Source organism: Harpia harpyja, chromosome 12 (assembly GCF_026419915.1).
Source record: "Harpia harpyja isolate bHarHar1 chromosome 12, bHarHar1 primary haplotype, whole genome shotgun sequence".
In the NCBI taxonomy this organism is placed as follows: domain Eukaryota; kingdom Metazoa; phylum Chordata; class Aves; order Accipitriformes; family Accipitridae; genus Harpia; species Harpia harpyja.
In genome coordinates this window covers 15,544,396-15,567,090 of record NC_068951.1, presented here as the reverse complement: position 1 = coordinate 15,567,090, position 22,695 = coordinate 15,544,396, and the positions used below count along the sequence as shown (strand labels likewise).

Genomic DNA, 22,695 nt, shown 5'->3' with positions numbered 1-22,695 from the left:
GAACATTAGGACAGGCAAAGATTTTAGATCTGTTTATTCAGATACAAATTGAAAGCAGATGAATGGAGCACAGCCCCACTTCCTCTGCTGCCTCTTCCCCTAACTACAAGAGAGAAGAGGAGAAGCAGGCAGAAAGCAGCAAATAATAATTTAGTGACAGAAGCATTGCGGTTCCCAGTTCAAACCTCTGCTTTTGGATAGCATAGGGACAGTTAGAGCATCAGTAGGTCAGTCACAGGGGAAACAGGTCATTTCTAGCCAGCTGTCATGACCCTTGGGCACAAAAGCATCAGCTGACAGGTTCCAATCCTAAATGTACAAAACCAAGCCTTGTAAACAGGTTTGCAATCTGCAGCATGCATTAAGGAAACTACTTCAGCAACTTCTATTGCAGTTTGCATTATGGCAGCTCTCCTCCACAGTTTACCTCTGAGTTCTGTGCAGAGAAGGACCCCAGGCAGAGCTATCATCTTAAAGCAGCTAAAATTTCCAGTATAATTGGACCTTCTCAATGCATTCTGTCTTTACTGCCCTCTTTGGGATAATTACTTGACATGGGTTTCTCCGTGTTAGCTCCTACAGTACCTTTGTGCATACTCTGCAGGGAGGGGGAGCTGGCAGAAGACAAAAGGACAGGTACCGACACAGCTAGGAAGCCTACTCGACCTTCAGGCACCTCTTCCGATTTGGAAAGGGAATGTCTCACAGGAGTAGTTGGAGAAACTGCTGAACAACCCACCGAGGACACCTTGAGGAATTTTACAGCTCATATTTTTGGTACTAACAGGATTAATTCCCTAGACACCATGCCAGCACGCTGGGGCGCAGGCACAAGACTGGCAGATCTCAGTTGTCCTGTTTTCACTTCTCTCAGCTGTGGACTTTTTTTTTTTTCCCCAGGGCTATGGAAACCAGTTCTCTGCTTGAAGCAGCTTTCCTGAAGATACTTGCTGTAGAGATTAATCCATCGTAGAAGCACAATGCTTTATTGACTCACTGAGCAAGAACACGTACATTTTTTATTCTCTTTCTATTTTTTCCGCTGTGATTTATAGTGAGATAGATTGAGATGTTCCTTCCCAGCAGCATAGGTCTGCTCCACACTTTCCCAGACAGCCTTTTGCTTACTGAACTACCAGTTGCTTCTAAGTTCCCTCAACTTCCTTTTCATAGGATGTGAGCAGGCGAGGGCTACTACACCTGTGAGGAAGTGCTGTGTACTGCAAAGCAGGAACAGGACTTGTACTGTAGGAAGCCTGGCCATCTGCACTCCAGGGGCTACACAGCTGTCTTGTTGGGACATGTCTGCTGTTCATTTGCATTGTGAGCTGCAGTCCAAGTTGGCCAGTGAGAAGAGAAGCTGCTAAGGGCATTAACTGTACGTTTCACCTGCTAAATGATGGGTGGCTCTATTTAAGCTCCAGAGGGGAGTCCCCATGTAAGGATTTAGCGCTCTAACAGTTTCTATGCCTCCCCCAGAAGGCCAACTGACCTGCTGATGTAACAGATAGGCTTTGAACTCCTAAGCACCACTGCATCCACTTCCAGCAACTGTCTTCTGCTGAGAAATTCCGACTCCAGCCAGTAAGGCTATAACACCCACTTGGTTCTTCATCCCAACGCAGACAATGCGCGCTCCGCTCAGAGGCTGCACAGAATGCCAGGATGGACAAGAGGCGGGGATGGCAGCAAGCGCCTATGAAAACCGGTAGCCCCAGGCTCTCGAAGGAGCTTCCCTCCCCCCCTTCTCCCCACACATAACACAAATTTGCAGTCAGTTTCCTATTTGTTTTCAAAGGGATAGGATTTCAAAGTCTTCATCTTCCGAGTCAAAGAACCTTTCCAATCTGTCAGCATCAGAGGAGTCTGCAAGAGAAAAAGAAAACACTACCTCCATGGGATGCATTGACTGCTCATCATCAGTGAAACCAGCAGCTGGAGGGCAGCAGAGTTTGAGTGTCAAGTGCCCGCAAGTTCCAAGAGACTCAGTGGCATACCTGAACAAAGGCTCTGAGGAGGGATGAGAACATGTAGCGGAAAATGCACTGAAGAGAATTACGTGGTGTGCAGAAGGTGTGCCGCGTTTCACAGATCCCAAACACAGCCCTGGTGCAGTGCAACTCTGTGCTGTGACTGTTTCGTACAACCTTCCTGTGCAGTAGCTCTGTATTAGCAGGAGACCGTTCTGCCTCAAGAGGCTCAAAATAGGAGAACTTGCCCAGGTCTGGACTAATATCCGTGAAGATTTCTGGCCCAATTAAGTGATATGGAAACATTTCCCCCCCCCCCATGTATTAGAGACTTTCTGCTATAGTTGCCTTTGATCCAACTACTGGGTAATGTAATTACACAACATGCACTCTTCCAAAAGCAATTAGTACAGTCCATTTTGTGAGGAAACGTAATGTAATTGATCCCTCCTGTTCATCCTTCCAACCCTATGGTGAGGAGGGAGCACATACCTAAAGGGGAAGCAACTTTACCATAGGGGAAATTCAGGTGAGAACGTATGGGCAAGCTGGGGAAGTAAAGGAGAAACCTCCATTAGCTCAGGCTTCAAGAAAGCACTCACTGGACTTGGCAGAACGGCCAGCCAAAAGCTAAACTGCAATAACTGATGACTGGGGACAGAGAAGTGCAAAGCTGCAGACTCCCCCTCGAACATTTTGTGACAAGCTTTAATCCCACAGTAGAGCGTGCAAATGCCTAGTGTCGCTGTTTTTGATCAAACCGCAGTGCCTGTGAGTGCTGGCAGCACAACTTCCAGAGGTGCTCCTCAGAGGAGCAGTCCCCTTCACTTAAGTAAGACAGCAGAGAACCCAACCGGCTGGGGAAAATAAGGACAAGGGGCTGGACAGTCATGAAAGTACAATTACTCCTTCTAGTGAGGGGTGGGACTGTAAGAGAAACAGAATGGACATAGCAGACAGGAGAGGCTCTACAAGCTAGGGAAGAGGGAGAAGGGCAAGTAGCCTATTATAAAAACATTTTTAAGAGTAAGAAAGGCAGCAAATAGGGACAATTTAATACAGGCAAGGATCAACTGACAGTTTAAAGGAATCAAGCATTCTTACAGAAAAGGATAGTGAGGTAAGAAAGGCTTTGCAAGTTCGTGCTAAGGGAGAGAGAGAGAGCAAGGCAGCACAGGGTGCAGGATGCAAGTGACAGGACACGGTCCAATGCCTGCTGACAGGGTAAGCTTGTCCACACATACTCACTCCTCTTGGCAGAAGCTGTCAGTGGCTCTATCTCCTGCAATGTTTGTGCACATTATTGACATGATAAGCAGAGCCTGACAGCCAAGATACTGCCCAGCGCTTGTTCCTTTTTGCATTGGTAGTGGTACATGCACAGGGAAGGAGTGCCTTACACTGGAACTAAGTTTGACCAGCCCTGTCTGTGACAATTTTCATTACCTAGAAACTCAGTTTTCAGCCTTTTCAATGGACCCTTTTGATTCCTCCAAGCATCCCTTTACAAATCATAGATTCACATTGCTGTAATGGCCTATGAACTTGTTTTTTCTTGCTCTCAGTCAACATCACCATTCACAGACTCATTCTAAAAATAATCCTGAGGCACTGTGGGATCTGCAAACCACTAGTTGAAAGCCAAAGAACTAGACCAATTGACCTAAGAGCTCCAGATCAAACTCCAGGCAGAACAGGAACATACTAGAAATCACTATGCAGTTCCACACAATTTCCGGAAAACCAAAGGGACCAGCTCACCCTTAGCTCTACCTCCCTGTGTAGCCTCACCTGGTGTGAGATTCAGGACATCAGGGTTGGAGAAATGCGACGGCTGGCGTTCAACCAGTTCGAACATTGGCAGCACTCCTCTTACCAGGGACAGCTGTGGAGCAAGAGTAAAGCCATGAGAACCAACAACTCTGTACTCGCGGTGCTCTGGGTCTTTAAGGGGTAATAATGATCTGTTGGGACTTCACTGCAGCTGAAAAAACGTTTCTCAAATCTTTGACTCGCATCAATCAACAGAATTTCAGAGCTATGCTCTTTTTGGTAGTTTAGTAAACTATTTTCATATGCTTTAAAACGGGATCATGCTGCAGAGAACATGGTGTCTGTGCAGCAGTTTGGAAACAAGACAATACTCTGTATTCCTTTCCTGGTGATATAAACACAAACCTTTTTGATTTGCTGGCACCAATTGTTAAAATCCTCCTCTGTGTTGCAGAAAAAGCCCTGAAAAAAAGGAATTTATCTTTATATATTGTAGATTGATCATTTCAGTCTCAAGGCCTTGTATTAATACCAAGCAACATGACCAGGCCTGCAAGCAGCTAGAACACCTAACTGCCTTGCTTTTAAACTGTGGCTTACACTGCTCTGTTAAACTGAACACTCTCCGTACACTTGATGTGACCAGACTACCCAAGTGCTGGAATTGTCAATGTAATGGTCTGCTCAGTTGCAGAAGGAACACTAGGCAGAAAAAAACCCACATGGAAACAAAGGGCAGGCATCTCAGATACAACAGAAAACAAGCCACACTGAATCATAATAAGGATTCAGGAATGGATTCAGGTCTGCCCATCAAAAGGCAGGAATCAAAAGCCCAGACTAAACCTGAGAGAAGGACACTGCCCCATGAGGAATGGCATTTAATTGCCATGCAAGGGGAACTTCCCTGTACCAAACTGCTTCCTGCACGAGGAGCTGCTTTACCAACATTACTGAAACCCACAGCAGCACTTTCCCAGAGCACAGCATGCCTGTAAAGTAGTACCCAACCCATCACCACTGCCTTTGCCAGTTCCCTGGGCAAAAGGGACAGCTGTGAAACAGAGGGACCACAACACTGCTCCTTTGGGTGATCAGAAACAAGCAGCAGGAACACACCACCGCAATGGAGGGGTCAAGCTCAGCAATGCTCATTCTGCAGGGAGGGTGCTGGCAGTGGAAGCTTTCATCGGGGAGACAGCCGCTGTCACTGGGCTCCACTGCAGGCTGCGTAGTGTGGGGATCCAGGTAAATGAGTTCCTCACCTAGACAGACAGGCAAGGAGACATCAACAGGAAGAACCATGCCAGAAGCTGGTCTTCTGAGAAGCAATCGGTGAGATAGAAAGAGGAGGAAGAGCGATGACAGAGCCAGGTCTCGTAACCCCACAGAGGAACCCACGTTCTAGGGACAACTTGCTTTCAGCCACTTTCCCAAATGCTTCTCAGCCAGGCAAAGAGCCCGCTGCCAGCAGAACCATGGGGGCCACTCCACAGCAACACCCTGGGATCAAGGCACAGGCACTGTTTGGATACTGTTCCTGCACATGCCTTCCAGGGTCCTGTATAAGCTCAGGTAGGCCCCAGAAATCCAAAGCACAACCAGCTTGAGGTCTCAGGCAGAGAGAGAAATCAGAGGGAAGGAGGAGAGTAAAAGGACAACAGTTTGTAGGGTTTCAGGAAGGGGACAACTACAGGACAGTTAAATCCAGCCAAGCCCCTAAAGGGAGGTCAGTTCTGAATGCAGGAAGAAGTCTCTATCCACACCTCTTTACAGACAGGATTTAGCATTATGCAGTGGAAGTTTATGGCCCGTACTATGGCCACTGTTCAAAGCTACATCACTCAGGTTCTCACAAAGAGGTTCAGCCTGCAGCAGCCTTCCATGCTTCCAGCAGAAGAACCCTGCAGCATGCACCACAGACCAAGCAGGAGAGCTGTACTGCTCCACAAGCATTTTTTAGCTGGGAGGAGATGCTTGGAAAGTCTTTCAGTACTCTGGGCACTCACCTACATAGCCAATGAAGTAGTGAGCACTGTTTGGTTTCCCTCCGATCACTCCCAGGGACTGAGGCATCATGAAGCAGTGCTGGAAAAGCAATACAGAAAACACACAGCTGACAGACAGTGAGACAGCAGGTGGCAACAAAGGCACACATCCAAAAATGTAGTGGGAAAGTAAGACAGGGACACTGAAAATCAGCAACTCTAGCAGCAGAAACAGCCATTTCTGGAGAGAAGCTCCATCAGGAAGGCTGAAAGCTGCAACACAGGGTGTTCAAGGAACATGGAAGCAGCTCAAAACCACTTTTAACTGCTGACAGGAACACACAGGCAGACCAAATGGAAGCAGCAGCACTATTCCAGGACCCAGTCCGGGCAAGTCCTGGCTTTGCTGCAGTCAGTGACAAGATCCCCTGGACCTGTCATCAAGTTGCAACAGTGCTCTCGGGAGGGAACGATCATTCAGGAAACAGTTTAAGTTCCTTATCCAGCTGCAGTATCCGGCCACCATCTACTGAGTTAATGGCAAGTAACCTTGCGTGAATTTGGAGCTCTCTTACCTGTCCAGCTCAGAGCTTGCTAGCATTACGATAGCCAAGACAACGTGCACCCTGTCTTATGCGTGCACTCTGCACACCCTAAATTCTGCAGCCTGCTGATACTCCAACCTGCAACTGCCTGCCAGCTTCTAGCCTCAGTCTGCAGTACAAGCTCCAGCATCAGAGCCACAAGGAGTTTACAACACTACATTCATTAATGCTTAGGTTGCCTCCAAGCACAGTACAGTTGTGCTGAACAAATACTTCAGCAGGCCAGTACCTCTAAACACAAATAGGGACTAAGATTAAGTTGTGAGGTAAGATCCTCAAAAAAAAAAAAAAAACCAAACAAAAAAAAAACCCCCAAAACCCCCACCAACCAAAAAAGCCCCAACTCCCCAAACCCCCCCAACATTTTCCTGATTATAGCCTGCAAGAACCCATATCCTGACCTCTGCAAGGATTGTCTCTAAACACATTTTTCTTTTACAAATAGGACAATCATTTCCAAGTATTTTTGCCCCAAAACCAAATTCTAGAAATGACTTAATTCACAACAGGGTCCTTAAGCATCAGAACACCAGGAATTCAGCTCCAGATTCCCTACCTTTAGTGTTTCAATATAGGCTTCATTGATTTCTGTGAGCCCAAGGCGGAGAGGTATCAGCAGCACCAATGGTTTCCACAGTGAGAGCCTATCTCTAACCCCTGCTTCCTCTGGGTACCCGTTATAGAGCACGTCTGACTCCACAGCAGGGCATGCTGCAGCTCCAGCACACAGGAAGTTGGACTGGCACAACCGCCCTACAGAAAGGGAACATGAGCAGAAAGCATCAGAAATAACCTCCATTTCTAGACCTTGAGTAATTCTATTCAAGCTCTGATCAACAACTGCTATTCACTAAAAGCCTACAGCACTTAATAAAAAGAAAAGCTTAAAAAGGTCCAGTGCTGGGATCGTGTGATGTGTGTACTCCCTGCAGGGCTTCTGGTAGGGCTCAGCATTTCATCTAAGCTTACATCAAGAGTATGCCAAAGCATGCTGTACTCACAGCCACCATCTGGTGGGACGTTAAAATGCAAATTCTTCCAGCAGGTGAGCAGCTAAGCAACAACCTGTGCCAACAAGGTTGAACGAGTTGATTAGGAGGTCAGGCAAGAGTCCTGAATTCAGAGAGCGTGTAGGCAGAGAAAAATCTGGCATGTTGAACTCCAGAGGAGTTCATGGCAAATATGAAGACAGTTGAACTGAATGAGGAAAGTGTTATAGCTTAACACAGGAAATATTCACGTGTAATTGGCGCTGTAACAAGATACAAACATAGTATCTGTCTAGAGTAGTTGTAATTTTCCTGAAGTTCACTAAAGCCTTCATAAATTTTAATCAGGGATCATTCAGAAGCTACTTTAGAGACCTAAAGTGGGATGATCATTAAACTCTGCAATTTCAGTAGGAGCTTTGCCTGTAAGATATGGGGCAGCAAAACTCCTCGGGGCATAAGCATGACATAAGCACTATGCATCCTCATTCTACAGGCTTGACAAACACACAGCCAGGCTGTCATGCAACCAGATTATGTAAATTCTGGTACAGAAACATCTCCAAGCCTACTTGTCTCACTGGCCAATTTCATTACTTGCTGGGCATGTGAAGGAAAAACTCAAACCCCAAAGAAACGCACAGCACTTTAATCATGAAGCCAAGGCAATTAGACAAAATGCCAGAGGCTCATTTAATTTATTCCTGGCCTAAGCTGAATGCCAGGACACTCTAGCAGGTAGGACACCATGTAAACAAACACCTTCATCGCCAGCCATTTCAGCAGGGTGTTTGCTCACTACTAAGAGCTTCGAACCCAGCTGAACAAGGAGAACATTACACCCAAGGTTAGAAGAAATAGGACTTTGATCTAAAGCCTCAGTATGAGAGACAACCTGCACTGAAGAGGTTGCAGTTGCTCCCTATACTGTCCCTCCTCTCATCCACAGACATAGTTCCTGGAGGTCCTGAGAAAACTGAAAGTCATTATTCATAGTGAATTATCCTGTTCAAACAGTAAAATCATGGGGTTTTTTGTTGCAGTAGCCTGCCTGTTCTGATGATCTGAAATAAGCTGCCAAGTCAGGACTGTTGCTGAATAGGGTGTCACTGCAGGTTTCCTCATCAGGCAAAGCAACTGGCAATCCTGCACTGTGATATGAACATATTTAACCCAAGTTTAAGCAGTAGGGAGCTCGGCACAGAATAAGTTCACCTTGCTTCTTTGGCAGGCTTTGCAGTGCTGTGGTGCCACAGCACAGCAGAATCTGCCTAAAGCTTCCTGGCTGGACCCAAACCATTTCCTGCAAACATATTCCAACAGATTTGACACAACATCTCTCTTGCTGCAGCTGCTGCTGTCAGGTACTGGCTTTACTGTCTTGTCACCTTTCTGATGAACAGGATCCTCCAATGCCCAGCTAAGAGCCCCTTTCTGATACAACAGACTGACTCAGAAGGGATAAAGATGGATGTTTCTTCACTGCTGTAGCAAAAGGCACTTCCTATGAACCTTAGGCTGAACAGTATTAGTGACCAAATTTAACAGAAGTATGAAACACCATTAACTTCTGAATGCTTCACTATCGACAGATGTTTGGGGCACAAAATATGTAACACATACCTACAGACATGTAACACATCAGACCCACTCATACAGTGACTTTCAGGTGCTGAACAGGTACATTATGATTCATATTTGAGGAAAATAAACAACCCCCCCCTGCACATTATAAGCTGTATGGACATGTTACTTGAAGTGGTATCAGCGCTGAACAGAGCGTGCCACACAGACAAGAGCCTGCAGCATACCCAAGCCTCACAACCAGCATGCTTCAGTTCTAGAAGTAATGATTTCAGGCTAAAGATGAAAGATAATCCAATTTCTGCTTTCACGCTGGCCCTTGTTTAAGCCAAGGGCATCAGCACATACCTTCATAGGACTACAAGTACCCAAGGTTAGACAGGCACTTCTCAATCAGATCCCACGTTTCTTTGCCTCTCAACTGAGACTAGCTGATAAAAGATGTAACTTTGTAAAGTGACCGTCCTGCACTCTAGGGACAAATTGCCTGTTAATTGATTTTGGCTCTGTGGCAGCCAAAGCCAGCCTAACTGATGCCTGCCACGATCTCACCTGTAATCTTGCACCAGCTCCAGCGCTCACTGGACTGTTCTATGTGCCATTTCAGAACACTAACCTGGCAGAAAACGTTGCATGGTTTTGTGCTGTGTAAGCGCACTGCCTCATGAGTTAGTCTAAAGCAAGCGAGGGGAAGGCTTGGGCAGCCAGGACCATGCAGGACTGCAGCAACCAGCAAGGCAGGCATTCAGCTTTGGTTACTGCGGCACTGCAGCCCGAGAAAGCATGCTAGGGATGAACACACTGCACAGCTGCTCAGCCTCCAGCACCACCCTATTGTCAGGATGCACCAAAAAAGAAAGGAAAAAAAAAAGAAACAACCAGTGAGCACTCCTTAAAAGATGATGAGAGATTCACTCCAGAGATGGATTCCCTTCTACTTCTCCCCCCCGCCAATTTTGTTCATTTTCCTCTTCAGCTATCTGTTCTATTTTTCTCACTCTGCCTAATAGCAGAAACATTCCTACCCCATTATATGAGAGAGGAAGCAGCCATTTACTGCTTGCTCCCTGTGGCCATAAACAAGTTTGACACTGCCTTCTCCAAGCGGCTCCCACCTATTGTCTGAAGGTCAGCAGACCTTCTTTCCAGATCCAGAGGCCACAGGGCCAAGTCAGAAGCTTTATCAGATGAAGCAAACATCAAACAAGGGGCTTCCTTGCCCTAGAACAGCAATTCTCGTCTGGTTTTAGCACGCTTGGCCACAGCTTTAAGACAGAACATTTATTTCATGCTTGTTGTGTTGTACTACTATATGCTCTCCATTTTTTTTCTGGCTTCTTGGTGCCAGAGGATATACCACATTCTACCTTCATGTGATACTTACGGATTTCCTCCATCACTACTGTGTTGTCCATGGCTATATGTACTGCCAGTGAACTCCATGTATCAAAAGTTGCAAGTTTTCTACAGAAAAATTAAAAAAAAAAAAAAAGTAAGCAAGGATTAGTTACAACTAAAAGAGAAAGATGGTGGTGTATCAGAGAGGAGAAAGTGAATTAGGAGAGATTGGCTTTCATCAATTATTTTGTAAAGTACGCTTTTATACATGTATCAGAGTTGTAGACTTCATTGCCACTAGTAATTATGGCCAGAAGAATAAACAAGATTGCAAATGGGACCACATCTGGGATTTGTCCCTCAGCAGCTACTAAGTACAAGAGCCCTGATATAATTTCCAACTCAAATCCCATAACTGCTGGTTACCAGAAAGTAAGACAGCATAAAAAACAAATAATAACAACAACTGAAAAAAGTCACATTTACTTTCTGTACATCTCCCCTGATCACCTATACCAGATCCTGGGCTAACTCAGCCTATAGCCTGACCTGGGAAAGATGCTTTTAGGCAATCCTAGCCTACTCCAGGGAGCTACCTGCTTATCTAATCAAAGTGAGGGAAGAATGGTGACAGGAGGGACAACATTTCTCCAAATACATTCTGTCCCAGTTATTAAAGGCAGTCCATGCTCCAGCACTGCTCTGATCCTCTGCCTGTCACCATGGAACCCAGGCAGCAAATATTAATGGTTTCCTCTGCTAATGCATTAGTGACTTGATGGCTTGCTGGCAGCTTTTTCATAATGATGACACTCTTGTCAGGTCAGCAGAGGCAACTCAGAGGCTAGCAGAGATCCAAACAACAGCAACAATCATCTGCTCTGACACTTGCTTCTGGTCTGCTGCAGAGTATTACGCTCAGTTCTAGTGGCAAGCACATTACTTGTGGGACACGGAGAGAGATTTTGGGGGGCTGTCCTCAGCTTGAAATCTGTTTTCTCTCACATCCTGCCAGCATCTGAATGACAGAAGGGCTCCTTTCAAGTTCCTGCCCAAACCAATACGGTCAAGCAGGTGGCCTGCTAACAGCTTTAAAATGTACAGTTGCACTTCAGTCAATGGGCAGAAACCTGTAAGCTAGGAGGTACTACAAACCAAATGACCCCACTGCATGGTTCAAAAGATATAAAGGAAAAACACAGCACTTACTTGAGCACTTGTGCGACTGTGTTTGGTCCATACCACTGACCTATGGATTTTCCCTCTCCAACTCCCATCTGGGCTGCATCACATGAAAAAACCAAAATAATTTATCAAACAATTTCACCTACACTGTGTCCCTTCCTAATCAGAGTTTGTATTTAATAGGGAAGAAATCTCACTTGGAAACATTTTTGAGTCGGCAGAATCTGCCCTTTCATGGGGTATCTTAGTGTAGATGGGAGCAAGAAGCATATCCTGAAGGACCGTAAAGCAAATCCTTTCCCCAAAATGCAATAATGCAGAAGTTCAAAAGGCAATGTTACCTCAGAAGAAATTTTACTTAGTTTGATTACCAGACCACCCCTGTAATCTGCAGTTCTGTTCACTGAAGCTATAGGTGCCTTAACACCCTATAGGAAAAACTGGAACAGGCTGCTTCTATTTGTCAGGGAAGTTTATATCAAAGTGAGATCCTTCCTTAGCCCATTTGCTACTTCTGAGAATTTCTTCGCTCAGCAATCTTCTCATATTACAAGGTCCTAGTGAGAACAGCAACCCCATGCGTCCCTCTCACCTTAGCTAGCGTATGGAAAGTGATGCTGAATATAACCTAAAGCATTACGCAAATCTGATGGCCTTAATGGAGTCAAGAACAAAAATCCATCATAATCCATAATAAAGAGTGGTAGTTTTACACCATGTCAGAAAACAAGCAGCATAGTTGGGGGTTTTTTTGGCTAAGCTGGTAAAACAAACACAGAGTGATGTTCTACACTCGTGGGAAACCCAGACTGAGTAACTCCACACTCTTCAGCACCCAGACTCTTACCTATCTGGTGAATGGAGTAGTAGCTGTCTTTTTTGTCAATGAAGGCATTAAGAACGTTGAAGTAATTATCCATCTGCCTCTTCCCTTTTATCCACCTCCAGTCTAAGACGGACAAGGGGATATATGAAACAAAACATGGTATTTATTAGCAACTAGAGGCTGCAAGCTACAATTCTTTTCCCTGTGCATCAATCAACTGACCTGATTTTCATGTCACTATCTTATCACTAGGCATCTGAGGCATTCCCAACAGTAAAGGATTAATTTTAAAAGAAAAGTAAGCATTCTCACAGTTGGGATAAAGGAATATCACCCACAGAAAAGCAAATAAACAAACAAACAAAAAAAATCAGAAAACACAAATTGTACCTCTATCCCACAGATGGGAAATAGGATTACAATTTCTCATCGACAGGCGTGAGCTACGTATTCTGGGGAAAAAACAGGTGACCTCGCTATAAAAATCATCCTCCACAAATTCAAAGGCCATCAACAACTGTCAAAAAACCACTCCAATATAGCTGCTTACAAACCAAGCACAGGTCAAGCACAAGAACAGAAGTATTCAGGGAGAGGAGACTACACGCAGTAAGTGAGGGCTTTGTGACAAACCTGAACTATAAGTAAGAATCAACCTACTAAGTTGTTTTAAACTTCAGCTATATAAAAAACCCTTCAAGAAAAATCTAGTACGTGCTTGGCTTCAGCGGATTTAACTAGCATGTTCCAGGGCTCTGCTTTGTTTTAAGGCTTGGACAACTATATCTATTTATGTAGAGTTGTAGACAGTGGGGAAAAAACCTGCTGGAGGGTTTCCAGTAGACTCTTCTCTCAACAGCCCTGAAATTGAGGACACTGAAGAAAAACTTATAGATCTCTCAGCAATTACCAGCTGTAAGGACAGCAGACAACAAGGGCACAAGTACTACACTTGTGGGAGCACATGGCCCTGGAAGTCGGTACAGGCTGTGCACTGGTTTACCTCTTCCCAAATGCCTGCAGACCAAGGCCTGAGCAAAGATCATCTGGCCACACCGCAACATACAGCCCCAGCCAGTATCAGATGTGGGACCGGTTCCTCCTGTAAATGAGGACAGAATATAAATATGTAATGAATACTAAAACAGTGCCAAGAGGGAGAAGAAATGAAAGCACTCTAAGTCTGCACGGGTAGCAGGTTCACCCAAGAAATCAGGCAGGGAATAAGGACTACCTCAGCTCACATACCCAAGACTAAGAAACAAAAATGTAGTTATCAGTGAGTAACTTAATGGCATCCCTTAAAAACAAACAAACAAAACCCTCTAACACTAACAGAAAGGGGAAAAACACTTCAAAGGGAAGTCCAAACAACTCAACTAGAAAGAGAGCTGAATTTCTCAGGAGCACAACAGCCCTTGAGCCTAGCTGCAGACTCCCAGCCCACTTCAGAGACACATTTCTACACAGAGGTGCTTGTTACAGGCGACTTCTTGGAATCCTCATCTTGAGAAGGCAACTCATCATGCAAAACAAATCAGTCCCAAGGAATTCCCACATCGTAAGCAGCTACGACTGGATGAGATTCCAAAGTGAACATCATAGTTAAGCCAAAAAAAAAAAAAACCAGCCAAAAAAACCACATCCTACTTAGTATTGAAGAATAAGGCGGATATTAGCTCATGCTGGAAAGTCTGAGACAAAGGCCTCAACAGTGGAAGCATTTCCCTGACAGAACTTCAAAAGGAAACTGCTGCTTCTCCACTGAAGCTCTGGCTATTATTACAAGCTTCATAGATAAAATGTTTAGTGTGACCACAGCAAGTGAGCTGTCTTACAAGCACGCAGTCAGCTGCGCCTTAGCACAGCTGGTAGAAGTAGTTTCTTTGTAATGCTGCTTTCTTCTTTCAATCCTACGCAATTACTGTGCACAAAAAGCACAGGGAGAAAAATCGCCCAAGAGAACTATTTAATCAACTTCTGGATGGTCAGCAGCGATCTTCTGTAATTTTGCCAGCAATTTTTAACATATACAACATCCAAAACTGATAATGTGTTACAAAATTAGCATAAGACATTCCCCTTACCCTCTGAAGAGCTTACAATATTTAAGTGGGCAAGCACAAAGAGGGAAGTGGCCAACAATAAAAGGGATAACTGGGAGAAGAAAGACTGAAAAAGGAAAAGGTTTACTGTACGACATGCAAATTGTATCTATACTGTAAATGGGAAATGACTCAGAAAATGGGATTTCTTTTCGCCCCCCCGCCCTTTAATAACTCACATAGAAACCCCAATTGTGTTTGTGAGCCATAGTTAAACACATGCTAACCCTTCAATTTCAAATGCATGTTTAACTATGGCTCACGAACAGAAATTTAAAGGGATTAAACTGCATCCAAGATGTCTCACAGCTTGTTAGGCAAAGGGTTTCCCAGTAGGAAAAGAACAGAACAAGCCAGAAGGACCAGCTACCAAGAAGTCCGTTTTCCAAATCTAAGCCATTTTCCCCACTGACTGCTGGGGATGATGTTGACATTGGGGACACGGATGGGGCTTGGAGTCCCATTTACCTGTTCTCAGATCTCTTCTGATACACCTTCCACCTAGTACACAAAACCAAACCACAGAAGAGACCATGCAGAATACCACAAGAAACAAAGACATCCTCCTTTGAGTTCACTGAGAAATGTTCCCCATATTACTACAGTTCCCGTGTGTAACAGCCACTTCAGGCATTTAAAAACCCCACACACAAACAAACCCACACATGGTTTAGAGCAGATGCACAAAAGGCAGTAATTTCTGTATCACATCTCTAGCTTTCATCATTTTAATCCACTTCAAGCCCAAGAACATCATTAAACAATATTTCACGTTAGACTTATGTAGGATCTAATGAACATGAAGTACAAAAATCTACCCATGCTGCTCAAAGAAAGGATGTTTCTAGGTAGGCTTCCCAAACTCATTCTTGTGTCCTTTTTAAAAACACTGTTATCTCTCATACCCAAGGGGATGAGGAATTCTCATTATCAGATAAACAAAAAGTCTATCCTATCAATTAAATGAAGTGCATTTCAGATTCTTATAAACGGAAGTACATTAATGTTATGCTTGTGGGGACTGTTTTATTAGGTAGAGATAACCGGATTATCATCATTTCCAGGATGTACTTAGACTCATCCACAGTACATACCAATAGCAGGGAAGTTCTTTCTGTAGGTGAACCAAAGCCGAGAGGTCACATCCAACAGGATCTCTTCTTTCTCTGAAAAATTTTCAGAATCAAAAGGCATGCACATGAGGGTAGCACCAAACACAGCTAAATCCATCTCCCACTCACCTTCCCTAACGACAACAGCATTCTGCTCCTCACACAGTCTGCATGCCCAGAGAGGCAAAATCGGGCTGAGGAACAGGACAGTGCTGCTGTGCAGAAGAAACTTTCTTTTTCCCCCCCAATAGGTGCAATCAACCCAAAGACACTATGGCCATAGGCAAATTATGAAGCAGTAAACCATCTTCTTGCCTTTCCCCTCAGCTATCCCCTGGCCTCAACCATCCTGGCCTCACGACACAAGTCCCAATAACTACTATATGGTAACTTTCTGCACAAAAATATTCCAGACCCTGCAGAGATGGCCAGACAGAAGTATGGCAGTTACGGTCTGGATGCTTTGCCAGCAGACAGACAGACTCTGCAGTGTGTTTATAAGGTTTGCAGTCACCTTGCTGCTCAGAAAGCAAAGTGCAACACTAACAAAGTCCTCTGGAGTATTAGAGAACGTTGCATCGTGCATGCAAAATACCTGTAAAAACACTGTATTTCCGGCCAAGGATCCAAACAGGTTCTTTGGTCTCAGGGAAGTCTTCATATTCAAACCTGAGAGTGTCATAGGTAAGAGTAGCTAGAAGGAAAAAGAAGAAATTATATATCTTTTATAGCTTTTCCTTGTGTTTTAAAAAAATCATACAAAACTACAGAATCGGAGCTGCTGTGGCCCAGTAACTTACACACCCAGAGCACCTGGCTCTAGCTGACAAGAAAAGGTACAGCAACTCTGGAAAGCAGAGAGAGCTGATGCAGCCCTGGCTCACTCCTGGCTGCTCCACAAGCAGAAAAGCAGAGGGATTTCCAGGTTAGGTGAACTCCACGTTCTGTCTGGTGCAGAAAACGGTCAAGAAAACGTCTAGGACTTCAGCTGGCAGCTGCTCTCTGTTTCCCAGAACAGGCATCATCGTGCACGTCATCAGCAATGATACCGACGTCCTCTTTTCAAGTGAGCAAAGTGATTAAAATCCTTCTTCCAGAGAATATAATTTTTGGTGGTAGAACACAAAAAGCACAGATTGCATTAAGATGGGAATTAAAATTTGCTCTGCAAGTCAGTCCCTCCTCGAAAGGCAATGAATCCAGCAGTAGTCATCACATGCACTGAAAACAGCCTGCAGCTTGAGGAGCAGCACTGCCTTTACAAATGTCACACTAAAATCTGAGGAACACAGAGCTGTGCAGAGATGTACTTGTTCACAGGCGATAGACAAACTTTATGTCTATTTTACTGGTTCCCTTCACAGCACGGCATCCATCAGTGCATAGGTATCCATCCTCTTACACAACCACTACAGAACAACTCAGCAGCACAGGCTGCCCTTGGATCAGGGTAGTTTAAACTTTTGTGCAAAAGGCACAGGGAATGGGGAGGGAAAAAAAAAAAAAAAAAAAAAAAAGGAGAGTTGGATGAACCATGCTCTGCTAGGCCTGTATTTGGAAATAAGGCACTTTAAAGTGGTCTGGGAACCCTGGAAATGAACCATCTAATTTTGTAGGTGTCAATTCTTTAACAAACCACCTACAAAATTTAAAGCAGAACTAAGCCAGACTGTTCTGTAACTGTTAAAGTGGCTATTGAAAATATCTCTCACAGCAAATGCAATAAAATCTGCAGTAATGTGACACGAGTTTAAAACAGGGCAACGGACTAAACGACCACAAGCTCCTCTCAGCCCCGTTTGCTGTGAAAGCCACCACCCTCCATAGTGCACGCCTCGCTTTTTGCTTCCCGGGAGAGTCACCTGCTGCTTTTTTCCCCATGCTGCCTATGTAGCAGACCTCACCCTTCTCACAAGTAGATGATGTTCGTAGATGAGCTTTCCTCTCAGTCATTCCCCGCTTAGCTTTCCAAAGCATTATCTGGTGCACCAGTAAATAACTTAGCAGATTTGCATCAACAATAGCTCCAGAAAGTCACCACAAAGTTCTGCTCCCCCTCCTTCCAGACATCTAGGATACTCCATGTTGTGCTTGGGCAAACAAGCTACGCAAGACATTTTCGTCTTCTCTAGGTACTTCATCAGCCTTCTGCCCCTGGGCTCTCTGACCTGAAATTCCAATTCCAAATGTCAAAGAAAATACTTAAGTAGCAGCAGCAAGACACCATCACTAAGACCAGCTACTCTTTAAGTAGGAACCCTGGCAATATCAATGAAAATAGGCTCCGAAATCAAATTCTGAATTAGACTCTGGCCCTAACCGTAGCTCAACAGATTTAAAGCATGTTCCTTGTGTGAATTAGTCTACAGACTGTTTCAGGCACATTTAGGATAGCACAGCCCACATGTTCCCATTCCTATCCTGTGATGTGACTTCTCAACAGCCAGCTAAGCAAAGCAATTCTGCTTGCACAGAAAAGTTCCAGCAAATTAATGCAGTCTGTTCCTCTAACAAACTTTAGCAGGGAAATTAAGAATTTCTTTACCAAACACTAGCCAAACTTTATGAATCCCCAGCAGTCCATGTTTTCTGTACCTATCTTCACTTAATAGCTTGCCTTGCTTTGCCCCGCTTCTTGCTCAATGTTGGAGATTTCTTTCCAGGGAAGGAAGCGACGTGACTTCTGCAGATGTTTTCAAGTGTGCATCGCTTTCTACTTTCTCCCTTAACTTTCAGAAGTTCCCCTTTGGGACGAGACATTACAAATTTATTCTAACAGCTCAAAAGAAGGCTAGTTGTTAGGATTTTTTAAAATTCAGTGTGTTACCCAATACAATCTTAACATAAAAACTGAAGTTCTCAGGTTTTAAAGCTGCAAGAAATATTTTGTGGTTTATTTTGTCAGTTCTCAAGCTTGCTGCGAATCCAGCGCTCTGTCAAAAGAGCCTCAAATAGCTTAAATAAAATGACTGAAACAAGGATGCTACACAGAAACTATCAAGCTACCCACTAACCCTCTTTCTCCTTCCTAGCAACATTTCCTCGCCTTCTCAAATGTCACACCCTGTGTGGCTCCACATTTTGCAGGGCACCAGGTCCTTAGCAAGCAGAGGATTTACAACTGGCAGCCTCACGGCAAGGATTTGCTGGAAAGGGGCTGCTGGAGTCTCTCCCCTTCAATCAAAGCTAGGAGAGGAAGGGGTCAGCAGGCAGAAGGGATTCCCAGGCTGCCCGCTGGACCAGCTGCGTATTCAGGGAGCACAGCGCATGCAAACTACAAGTGCCATGACACTGCACATTTGGGAGGAGAGTTCCAGACTTGCAGTCCTTCAGCTGAATGCCCAGCATCTGGGCTCTGTGCAGAAGTCCTGCAGCTCCAACGGCACATCCGAAAGATGCAGTCAGACATTAGTGCGCATGTTGGTTTTTTGGAAGAATATACTTGCCACCATCTGAAAAGGCACAACCGTTAAATGCAGGAGTTGAGGTTTCACCTTCACAGGGAGGAAAATTCGAGTGAGTGCTCCCTGTTAGTATCAACGATGTTGTAATGGGAGCAGTAAACTCCCCACAAGGCTTGAAGCCACTAAGTGTCTCCTTTACAAACACCTACCTTCATACGCTCTGGCACTTTTTCAAAACTACATCCACTGTGCTATTGCCCAGATGAGCTAAATATGAGCCAAATATGAGCCAGTGGGACCCAAACAACTCAGGCAGGGGTACAAAGAGTGTCACAGCTTGCACAGGAGCCTTTCTCTCCCTCTTACAGTTAGAGGCAAAGGGTCTGAAAATAAATAAAACTGGAAATTCACCAAGCAGAAATCCTATTCCAAGATGCTCCTTTCAGAGCTGCAAAAGTCGGGTGAGATCAGCAGATTTCTCAGGCAGCACTCCAAAACTTCACCTTCAAGAAGCCCTCAATCTATTTTAAATACCGACCTCTGAGCATCCAAGACAGTAGAGCAGCAGCCTCTGCAGAAAATCCGAGCACACATCAAATACAACAGTTCAACTTCTCTCTGTCACAGTGGATTTATAGTTAAAAAGCCAAGAGTTTCAGCCCTGCAAAGCACACCCTCAGAGAGGCAACCTTGCTTTCCAGGAGCCTCGGGCATGCTGTGAATGACGCGAGGTTGGCTAGATCTCTGCCCCATGGGCACACCTTCTACAGGGCCTGCTGCAGTGTCCCAGAACACCTTCTCATCCCACACCCTACCGAGAAAGCCTTGACAGAAAAGGCAAAGCTTTGTACGTGCCACTACAGAAAGCACCTACATTAAACAACCTAGGTAAAGGCATTCAGACTAAACCCACATTAAATACCAGTATTAAACCTGAACGTTTGAGTTCTCTTCCACTTTTTTGCACGTGGTTAGATCTACTCAGTTATAAGACAGCAGGCCACATCACAAAAGCCTGCCTTGTATGAAGTGCAGGGAACCAACCCCTGACATACCCAGCACATACCTGCAGTATCAGAGACTTTCAGTATCGGTTTACTAAACATGAGTACATGCAAGGTTATTGAATAGCTATACAGCATCATCTTGACATAGACCAAGAAAAACTGTCTCAATACATAGAATTAGGGTAGAGGGTGAAGTCTTGCCTCCGTTCTTATATTCTTAAGCTGTACAGTGAAAAAGCTGAGCTAAAAATATTATCCCAACGTGTAATAAGCTCCCACATAAACACAGAAGCGCAGCCGGGCACCGGGAAGCAGACCCTGACTGGTGATGTCAGTTTGCAGATGTGCTGAAGGCAAGATATGGGCTTAAGGCAAATATCAAGTCCTTGAGAGCCACTAACTTTATCTGCTTTACCAAAAGCAAAGCTATTCGTTTTTCTATCAACTTTTGAAAACAAATAACAAGTCAAAACTTTGATGACTTAAATAGAAATATGGCAAGTGATTTTCCCTGTGGTCCGCACAGCAAAACAGCTGATGTTCACTCCAGCATCAATCATCTTGGTTACAGTTTGCCTATACAGCTTAGGTGTTTTGTCAAAAAACTTTTTATACAAAATACTGAAGCAGGGATTTAGAGCATCACACTGAAGGAAAACCAGGCTTTGCAATACCTCCCTTCCCAAACTGCTTCTCAGTCTTCCCCCAGTCTCTGGAGAGGCCTCTCTCTCCAACACTGTAATGCTCCTCAGGCAGCACCTGCAACAGCTTAGAGACATTTTCCCCCAGTCCTTCAGCCTCCAGTTAACACCACCACAAAAGAATCAGAAATGGGGCAGACAATCATCTCCCTCAGCTGATAAAGGTACATCACCTGAGACAGAGCAGAGAGGAGGAAAGCTACTGGATGTAGGATGCTACAAAAGAGAGTCAAGAACAGGTAAATTTATTGTGTTAGTAAAGCTTATTGTTGAAAAACGCCTAGAAAACAGATAACCAAAGAACAGCCTGAAACCTTATTTCTGGCCTTTGCAGAAGCTAAGCTCTTTCAAACAAGACAAATCCCGATTATCTAAACAACAACAAGGAATTTAGAGACAGCTAGGGAGGAAAGTCAGTTAACTGGAGCGTGGCATCTTCTCAGAGGCCCAGAGCAAGCAGCTCAAAGTCTGCCTGTCAGGTCTCCAACTGTCTCAGGAGCAGGGCTGGATGCGAAGGGGCTTGAGCTCTCATTGCTCCAAGGCAATGAGACCCCCCCCCCGCCTCCTCTTTGTATAGAGGAGATCCAGCCCTACTGTCTATCCCAGAAAAGTTTTCCTTCCCTTGAGAAGCCCTGCAATGCTTACGCAAAGGGAAAGCAAACATATCTCCCAGCTCATGTTGTGTTAGTTTACTTGCTAGAACGTGTTTTGTTCCCAGGAGCGAGAGACTGGATGCAACAATGTGCAAGGACGCACCAGGCAGAAAGTTGGGAAGCTATCAACTGGACTACACTAACAACAGAAGCGCCTGCACCAAGGACAAAAACAAGTCAAAACAGCAGTCTGGAGGAATGAGAACTACAGATTACCTCCGCATACACATGCTCGCCCAACGCAGAGGAGGAGCCCACGTGGCACAGGAAAACGTTCGTTATTATGGAACAACACTTATCTCTGCAGAGGGTGGATGAAAGCTGTTACTATGCGAAGGCTAGAAGGAAGTCCCAAGCCAAATGCCAACATGCTTCCTTTTATCTCCCCCTGTATGAAAACAAAATCTCTATTGCAAACGGCCTTGCCAGCACTCTCGGTAAAGGTGGCGACCAGTCACAATGAGCGGCCGAGTCGCCTTTACCCCTTGACGCAGCAGAAGGCAGCCACAGCGCCTGGGGAGTGGAGCACAGCACAAGGACACCCGCCCCACCACTGCTTCGGGAGCCGAGCACAGCACCGGGACACCTGCCCCGCCACCGCCCGGGCCCTCCGGTTAGCTTCCCAGGCGGCCCCATTCAGGCCACATCGCCAAGCAACGCGGAAGGGCTCCAGGCTTTTTAGGGACGACGGCGAAAGACAGGCTGGGAAGGGTAGGAAGGATTCCCCCCCGCGCTGAGCTGGTTCCCTCTCGGCTCTGGCCTGCACCGGCGGTACCGGAGCCACTGCCGGGCCGCCCCGAGCCTCCACCGTTCCCCGCAGGGGAGACGGCCGGGCCCCTTAGGGCCCCACAGGGCTGGGGATGCCGTTTCCAGGGCCGTGCTCCGGGGCGGCGATCGGGCCGGGGGGCGGTGGCTTCTCCCGCTGCCGGCCGGGCAGGGACCGCGCCTCAGAGCACCGGGGGAGGCCGTGCCGCTCCGGGCCGGGCAGCCCGGGCCTGGGCCGCCCCGGGAAGCCGCAGACCTCAAAGGGCTGCTGGGCCGGGCCGCGGGCTACCTGAGGGGGAAAGTAGCCGCCCTCCCCTCGGTCGCGGCGCGGGAAAGAGGCCGTCCCCGCCACCCACCTGCGTCCATGGCGGCGGCCCCGCCGAGGGCTGCGGCCGTTGCCGTCCCCACCGACACATACGCCCCGGCGCAGCCCTGCGCGGCTGCTGGCGCGCGCGCGGCGCCCGCCCAATGGGAGCGCCGCTCGCCGCCGGGCTCCGCGGCGGTTGGCTGCCAGCGGCGCTCGTCACGGTTCGGTGCGCTGTGCGGCTTCCCCCGCGCACTGGGGGCTGCCATTTTGCCATACGGAGGGGCGGCGCGGAGCGGGGAGAGGCGTCGGGTCGGCAGCGGAGCCGGGGCTGGGGGAGGCGGCGTGGCGGCGAGTAAGGGCTCCGCTCGCTCCTCGCGGCGCCC

The 22,695-nt window shown here is 46.2% G+C and overlaps 1 protein-coding gene across 6 annotated transcripts; it reads right to left on the bottom strand.

Annotated features, from left to right (window-relative positions):
- Nucleotides 1–17: 17 nt before the first annotated feature.
- Nucleotides 18–22,496, bottom strand: ATG4B (autophagy related 4B cysteine peptidase). Of its 6 annotated transcripts, none has more exons than XM_052804217.1 (14): nt 22,362–22,496; nt 16,071–16,169; nt 15,458–15,529; nt 14,832–14,864; nt 13,262–13,360; nt 12,280–12,381; nt 11,457–11,529; nt 10,294–10,373; nt 6,893–7,089; nt 5,753–5,831; nt 4,863–5,008; nt 4,149–4,205; nt 3,762–3,855; nt 18–1,866 (listed from the first exon to the last, which is right to left on the bottom strand). In XM_052804217.1, the coding sequence occupies exons 1-14, from the start codon at nt 22,369–22,371 to the stop codon at nt 1,793–1,795; spliced, it is 1,215 nt and encodes a 404-aa protein (XP_052660177.1). In that variant the 5' UTR covers nt 22,372–22,496; the 3' UTR covers nt 18–1,792. The 6 variants fall into 6 exon arrangements, with proteins under 6 accessions (XP_052660177.1, XP_052660180.1, XP_052660181.1 ...); XM_052804220.1 differs by lacking the exon at nt 14,832–14,864 and adding an exon at nt 21,457–21,628 and having other exon boundaries at nt 22,362–22,442; XM_052804221.1 differs by lacking the exon at nt 14,832–14,864 and adding an exon at nt 21,457–21,541 and having other exon boundaries at nt 22,362–22,422.
- Nucleotides 22,497–22,695: the final 199 nt, after the last annotated feature.

Bases quoted from the DNA above. Each gene is read 5' to 3' on its own strand.
- ATG4B (XM_052804217.1), bottom strand. The intron at 15,530-16,070 runs GTATTTTGCATG...AAAATTTTTCAG, and splicing joins GAAATACAGTGTTTTTACAG to AGAAAGAAGAGATCCTGTTG. The intron at 7,090-10,293 runs GTAAGTATCACA...CCCTTTCTGTAG, and splicing joins AGTAGTGATGGAGGAAATCC to GGCGGTTGTGCCAGTCCAAC.